At 36.6% G+C, this 7,599-nt stretch overlaps 1 protein-coding gene across 1 annotated transcript in view; it reads left to right on the top strand.

Moving 5' to 3' along the window:
• MPDZ (multiple PDZ domain protein) overlaps window positions 1-7,599 on the top strand; it is a 78,405-nt gene that overhangs the window by 68,358 nt on the left and 2,448 nt on the right. The window contains exons 37-41 of the mRNA XM_010290825.1: window positions 3,746-3,842; window positions 4,500-4,543; window positions 5,669-5,791; window positions 6,754-6,858; window positions 6,976-7,088. Coding sequence (XP_010289127.1) covers window positions 3,746-3,842; window positions 4,500-4,543; window positions 5,669-5,791; window positions 6,754-6,858; window positions 6,976-7,088 — 482 coding nt within the window. The remainder of the gene's footprint in view (window positions 1-3,745; window positions 3,843-4,499; window positions 4,544-5,668; window positions 5,792-6,753; window positions 6,859-6,975; window positions 7,089-7,599) is intronic.

Below are 7,599 nucleotides of genomic sequence, written 5' to 3'. Positions count from 1 at the left end.
GGGGAGAAGTATTCCGAGGGAAAATTCCTCCCACTAAAAAAATTTAACCAGCCACTACTCATAGCTGACTCTTAAATACATAGACACACATTCATGCTTCTTTGCATTCGCATTCAAAGGTATATTCTTCCAGGTCTTCAACAATTCCTGGAGCTTACTTTTTGGTTGGGTTTTTTTGAGAGGGAAGGAGGGGCAGGCGTTAGAAAAGGGAGGTAGGAGCCTTTTTTCTGTATTTTCATCATGTGCCCATAAGTGAGAATGCCAGAACTGGGTCTGTGTTCTGACAGTGAACTCCTTAATGTACTCTTCTGGGCTAATAGTACTTTTCCATTCTTACCTGATACTTTATTTTACCTAAGAACAGTGCATTTCTTCTTCATATACTGCACTTTTACATGCTCTCTAAATTAAAATGCCATTTTATGTGGAAAGTTTCTTTCATTTTGGCAAGCATTTTGGAATATCTAATTGAAGATTCTTAGTTCCCACTTACCATTCATATATTCATGTTCTAAGTACTTCATCCCACTCATAGTACTTACAATTTATTGTCATGGCCGTGAGAAATGAGGCTTTTAAAATACCTCAGATATATTACTGTTAACGATTCTGTTTTGTTCATGCAGTATAAATGGAGTAAAGCATGATCAGTCACATGTAGGCAGTCACCATTTTTAGTTCAGGTTTCAGTTCTGTTTTCATTCATGAGAGTAAGATCTAGGACTGAATTTCCTTGAACTGCTTGAAATGTATTTTGCTAGAAAATTACTTATAATCTTTGGAAAATCCCAATGTATTTTAAGTAGCATGAGACCATTAGAATGTGTCATCAGGCTGAGGATTCCGCCTGTTCTTGCAGTGTTTCTTTTTAAGTATCCCTAAAACATGTGGAAAGCTGATAATTTTTTCCCCTCATTTGACTTACAGATTTATCAAGTGGGAGATTTCAGGAAGAGGGAGAAAGCTGTAATAAAATTAAATGTGAATTGATTTATTCACAAGTTCAGTTGGAAAGTATTACCTCCCACTTTCACGGATTATAACTTTTAAATCTCATTTGTGGGTTTACATTTTATGTGAGTGTGTTGTAATTTTAGGTACATGGATTACTTCATCAGTTTTACATATTGGATAAGAGTTGTCTGTATGGTTTAATACGAGTTGATTCATACAAGCAGGAAAGAATGGTTTTGCCTGAACTTTGATCAAATCTTTCCCAGGACATAGAAAAGTCAACTTTATTTAAAAAATAAAAATCAATTTAGTAATAATCTCGTCACCCCTAGCAGAATAACAACAGGATATGAGGTATGGAAACCCTATTTGAATGGATATGTCCTGTTGTTGTTTTTGATACATTGGTCTATTTCTTACTGTGAATTTTCTGACAAACACATTCTGTATCTGAATGTGTTGCAGACAGGTGGTCTTCTTTTGACACTACTTGTATTATATGAGAAGTCCAGTTTTCTAAATGTTGTTTGTGATAATAACTTACCTGTTTCCAACATCAGCCTAATGTCTTGGTTTCTAAATACTTAATTGCAGGGGGAGTTTTCTTCTAACACACGCATTTTATGCACACATGTAAATACTGAATAGTATAATTAAAAGCTTGAGGAGTTGTGGAAATTTTCCAATATACAAACAGTCCATATCGCCCAGCTTCCTGTTAGGAATCAGATGCAGAAAGGTCACTTAAACTACAGATAGATGTTTGGAAAATCTCCTGACCAAAATTTCATGTTGTGTTGGTACAAATCCAGAGTAACAGATAATTTCAAGAGCGGGAGAGAGATGACTAACTACCAGTTTGAATACCATGTACTCATTCATATCAACAGAAATAATGCTTAATACTTTGAGGTGTTATGCTATTTTTAGTGCTTATTGTGAAAATAGTCAATTTCACTATTCCTTGAAAAATGCCATCTTGAAAATATACGTTGACGTTACCATTGAAAAGCCAGGATTACTCCCAGTTAAGTGAAAGGTCACAGAATTATTCTTCTTGTGTGATTTTCACATCTGTATTGTAATACTGGTTAATCCAAAAAGTACCCTGCTCAGTACTGAATATCATGGTGTACTTAGTTAGTGTGGCTCTGATCCTGCCATGAGCTCTGTCTGCTCAGTGCTCATTGGAGGGGTGTTAGCCCATTATTTTCCCCTCTGTCCATATTTTTTTCTTCTTCCACCATCTAATATTAAAGTGACGTAAATATTGTCATACGCTTTAATGTTGTAGACAGAAGAGATGCATTGTAAGTGACTGGTTCTTTAGTGTTCATTAGGTACAGTAAGACTAGAGGTCGGAAGAATAAAAACTGGTCCATTCCACTCCGAGAGGAGGACATCCCAGAGCAGCCAGGTGTGTAACTGTAAAACTGTTTAGTTTGGAAAAAATAATGGTTAAATAATGAAAGCAAATAAAAAGAATTGCTTTTATGATGACAATGGTTTTCCACATACCTGATCCAAGATGAAAAAAAGTAGTTTTTATCTACTTTGCAGCTTTTTAGTGCCCATTTTATATGTTCACTTTAGCATATTGTATCTGTCAAAGACATGATACAGCCAAAAATGTATTCCAGAAGTGGCTTTGCTATGTTGCCTAGTCTTGTTTTTATGGCTCGACCCTGGGAAGCAGAGAGCACTCTGATTCTCATCGATACCAGAAGAACTTAGAATTCTTCTTAGACTTTAAACCTCTTTGTTACTTTAGGAGTACTTAGCATGCAATGGGGTATTGTTCCAGTAAACTTAGTGAATTTCTCCACTCCTTGCATATTCTTACCATAATCTTGGTCATAAGAAGCAAGAAACCTGCACCCTTTCCATCAGACTTCTCTCAAGTTCTTTTTATTCTACTATTGATATAATGGTGGAGTGTTACAGACTTGTAACTGTTTCTGCATTTGAATACATCCTTTATGTGGTAGCAGCTCACATCGTGATTCACTCCAGTAGGAGCTTAGAAGTTACCTTAGAAGTTTCTCTGGTTATAAACTGGTTGTGCAGATCATCAAGTACTGAAAATAAATAGTTTTAAGACAAACTATAATTAAACAGTTTCAAATGAACAGGCTAAGACTGGATAAGACTGAAATGTTAGGGTCTCTTCAAAATGGGTAATGCCAAACGAGATGAAGACATGCAGGCCTTAATCTAAGTTGTTAAGTAAGAGAATCTCACAGTGTTGAATGTTTTGAAGAGTCTATTACAGTCAGTGAACGAGTCTCACTGGGAGCCATGTTGTTTTACATTGCCCTGCGGGTATAGTGAAAATCTTTCTGGAAATTGTGCAGGTGAAGGCGAGTGGAGAGCCTAATAGTAGTTTTAGCTGGTACAGTAGGTGAACGTGAGAGTACACATGAGGGTGTATAAAGATCTGTCTTCTGTATTCCGTCACTACCTTGATAATCATGGCTAACATTTGCACCCGAAGATCTCTATGAGGTGATAGAAGGTACAAATAGAAGGACACAGTCTGGCCCTCAGAAGTAGTGCTTCAAAGCGTTGCATGGGGTTGTAGACATGCGGTTTCTGTTGGTCTAACAATGTTTCAAGGAAGGAGCCCTCTAGGGTGACCAAGAAGTATGTGGAGATTCACTGTGTCAGCTTTAACTGGGCACAGACAAAGCAAAATACAACAAAATACACTGAATACAGCGGGTTACAGTTTTACTTTTATCAGTTGGGTGTCTGAAGCTGCTCTCTAATCCCAGTCTAACACTGTATTTAGGTCAGTGAAGGAAGTGGCAGTCTCTCATCATTCAGTGTCCCGGTTTCTGGGTCCAGTGCACCTGAGGTCATTGAAAGTGGTCTAAAGAAGAATACCAGTAAGGTTTCTTTGATGCTTTCAGTATTTTATAAATGTGAACTGGTAGCTGAGATCTTCCACTTTCTCTAAAATGTTGTCATTATGTGCTGTAGGCCTGAAAGTGATTCCTTAGTCATTAAAACACTGCAGAGTTGGTTACTGTACAGTATATCATATGTATCTTTGAATAGCTTTTTAGAAATTAAACTAGCAGCCTGTTACACCAGCAGTTTGGATACTTAGAATCTGTGTAGCCATAATTTTTTATTTAATCTAAATATGTCTTCAGTCAAGCTGTCTCATGCATAGAAATCCAGATACTGTATAGTTAAATTAAATAGATGTGGAATAGCTGTCTCGTGCTCAAATTTAGAACAAAGTTACTACTGGCCAAAGTATTACTAGCAAATAATAGCTTTTTATGATCTATTTGAGCATGCTTAGCAGTCCTCCATTTAAAAATTATTTAAGTGGAGAGAATGAATGACTTTTTCACCCATTCTAGAAGTATTTCAGTCCTATTAATTTAATGACAGACACTTTCAAAATCAGTTTAAAACATGTCTGTAATAAACCAGCAGAAAGATAGAATCGTCATAGTGGTTTAGATAACTTTAATGGAAAAATTTCCTAAAACTGCTAGTTTAACTTTTCTTTTTTTAAATTCTTTTGACAGCAGCTTCTGAAATACAGGGACTAAGAACAGTTGAAATAAAAAAGGTAAGCTACAATGTGAAGTGGTATATATCAGGAACAGGTTTTGTAGATTATATGTCAATAGGTGTGTTTACAGAAGGGAAGAAGTCTGGCCCTGGTAGTCATATTGGGAGAGGAATTGACATGGCCATAGCTGTCTTTTTGATAGCAGTCTATTGATAGGCCATAGCCTGTCTTTTCAGGTCAAGTCTATCTGATCTCTGCTGCCTGTGTTGTTGTGTAAAATCAGTGCAGTTTATTCTGTCATATTTTGTGACCTGTTTTGAAAACAAAAGGAGGAAGGATCAGTAAGATACTGGGACCTAGTTTTACTGTTACTAGACTGAGTTAAATCCAGACTCCATTTTAGTGAAGTCAAGGGAACTAAGTTGCAAGCCCGTTGTTTGGTATTTCATATTTTTCTTCACACATATGTTTAATGGATAGGCTCTTACACAACAGCTGCCAGGTTTTCAACTGTGAAATTTAGTAGACTTCCTTATTTACAGGAACATAAGATCTGAGTCGTAGACTGCTTCTGATTGTCCAAAATATTTATATTTATTTGACTTTGCCTGGCATCTAGTTCACTTGATTACATGGATTGTATTTAGCCATTCTCCTTTTACAGTGGAATCTTGCAAATAAATTGCAGTTTACAATAGCAGTTTTTACAGTCAGGTAGTAGTAGGGTGTTGTACAACAGTGAACAGCTAGTTTTGTTCTTCAACAATAGGACACTAGGGGGAGCATAAAGATAATTCTAGTGTTCGGCAGGTTTATAATAGGAGATTGATGCAGACAGTATTAAGGACAAGCAATCCCATCTGTCCGGTTTTCCTTGCTCAGACTTTCTATGCTGACATTAAGGGTCTGATGCTGAATTCTGTAAGGACTTAATTTGGTTAGGATAAAACATGCAACTAGATCAGCAAATTGTCACCTACCACTGGTAAGAAGAAACATATATTGTGCTTTCTGCTCTTTCTCAAAATGATGCAAAGTATATTAGCTTAAAAAATGGCTTGGGACATAGGAATAGTGATTCTCATAAAATAGAGGCTTTAATATTTTTTTGAGATAAGCCTGCAATCCTCTGTATGTGGTTTTCTTTCTAGAAAAATCTAACCTTTTTTCATTACAAAACAGGGACCTGCAGATTCACTAGGAGTGAGCATTGCTGGAGGTGTAGGAAGTCCTCTTGGAGATGTTCCCATATTTATTGCTATGATGCATCCCAATGGAGTTGCAGCTCAGACTCAGAAACTCAGAGTAAGTTAATTGTTAAGAAGGTTGTAAAGATTGCATGGGTAAGACACAATAATTATTCTAGGCAGGCAATAAACTAGCGGTTTAATGATACAGTCATAAGTGCTTCTGGTTATGACAAGAATTTTTGCTGTTTGGATTGACAAAACAGAAACTCAGATTGGTAGGATGGTAGAAGGTAATGCTGAAAGATACTAACTTTGGGAAGGAAGTCCTCAAGCAATCTTGGATCATAGAGGTAGTCAGCTTGTGAAAATTAAAAGCAGAGAAAGTTGTTCAGAATGATAGATTCTGTAAGTGAGCTCCACTGATGAGCGTGGTGGCCATTCCTGCAACTGTATGTATCCAGTCTGTTCTATCTCTCATGTTTTCTATGCTTATCTGTCTTAGGATAGAGATAGTACTTTTAATGTTCTGAGTTAAAGTGGGAGGTTTTATCTGATATAGTACTTACATGCGTACTGTATCCAATCTGTACCAAAGGTGGCTGAATTTGAATCGTGCTCCTTGGAAGATGGACAGTGTTATTTCAGGATGAATTAAAACATATAATCTCAATTAAAACATAAAATCTCTGATGATAATTTACTACTTCAGTCTGTCTTGAGATGACATGCAAAATGCATCTCTTTTTTTATATGCTGTGCATTTCTAGAGTGTTAGGATCAATTTTGTAAAGCATCCTTACTTTTTTTATGCTGAATACAGTAAACTAGTGTAATTTGCTAATTGTGATGTTGAATTTTTTACCTTCTTATTGGGTCATTATGTAGTTCAAAGATGATATTCCTTTGAGAGAAAACATACCGTGAACAGTTGCTAATTTCTTTCTTCCTGCCCTATATCACTGATAAAATCTGGCTAAATGCAAATACCCAGATCTGCTGATGTTGAAAGAAAGTGACAAATAAATCTGTGTAACTAAACTTATTGTTAGTTAGATTTTTCTATGTTTTCTTCTGCAGGTTGGGGACAGGATTGTTAGCATCTGTGGAACATCTACTGAGGGCATGACTCACTCCCAAGCTGTTAGTCTCTTAAAAAGTGCTTCAGGCACTGTTGAGTTGCAGGTAAAAAATCTTCAGTGACATTTGGAATATTATCTGAATACTATTTTTTAGGCTGCTACAACGTATTATTTTAGTGTCAGCATTCTCATTTTATTGGTTTATGAACTCTGTTCCTAGGTTGTAGCTGGAGGAGAAGTGAGTGTCATAACTGGTCAGCAGCAGGATCCACCTACATCCAATCTTTCATTTACGGGACTAACTTCAACCAGCATTTTTCAGGATGATTTAGGGTCAGTAACTATAGAATATACAACCTCTGTAGCCTTTTATTTTAGGTGGAACTCAAGCTGAAAACCTTAAAATTCTAGCAAATAATGGATGAATTGTTTGACTTGATCATAATTTAATGCTTTTGGTATACGTGGGACCTATAGGCCATAGGTCCTCTTCTGCATTTTTCATGATGTGATTTGCTGTGCTGATTTATTTTGCCCTTTGTAGAGTTACAATGTGATCTGATTTTTTTTCTCTGTAAATACAACCTCGTTTGTTTCACTGAGCCTTCGTAGCAGGGATTAATTGATACACCCAAATTTTTTTTCCTCAGACTTAAATAGCGAGGCCCTTTCCACAGTGGTACCTCTGTTTCCATAACGTGCTTGCTAGCCCTGGGCTATCAGAAGCATCAAACTTTTCTGGTGTACAAGGTATACTGCTTCTGGTATACTGCAAGCTACAGCTATGTAAACAAGCTTTGCCTCAAACTCTGTCATAAACCTGAGGCATTTTTTTTCTAGGAAG

This window comes from Phaethon lepturus, unplaced genomic scaffold (genome assembly GCF_000687285.1).
Source record: "Phaethon lepturus isolate BGI_N335 unplaced genomic scaffold, ASM68728v1 scaffold13270, whole genome shotgun sequence".
Classification (NCBI taxonomy): domain Eukaryota; kingdom Metazoa; phylum Chordata; class Aves; order Phaethontiformes; family Phaethontidae; genus Phaethon; species Phaethon lepturus.
This window is presented reverse-complemented; position numbering and strand designations above follow the sequence as displayed.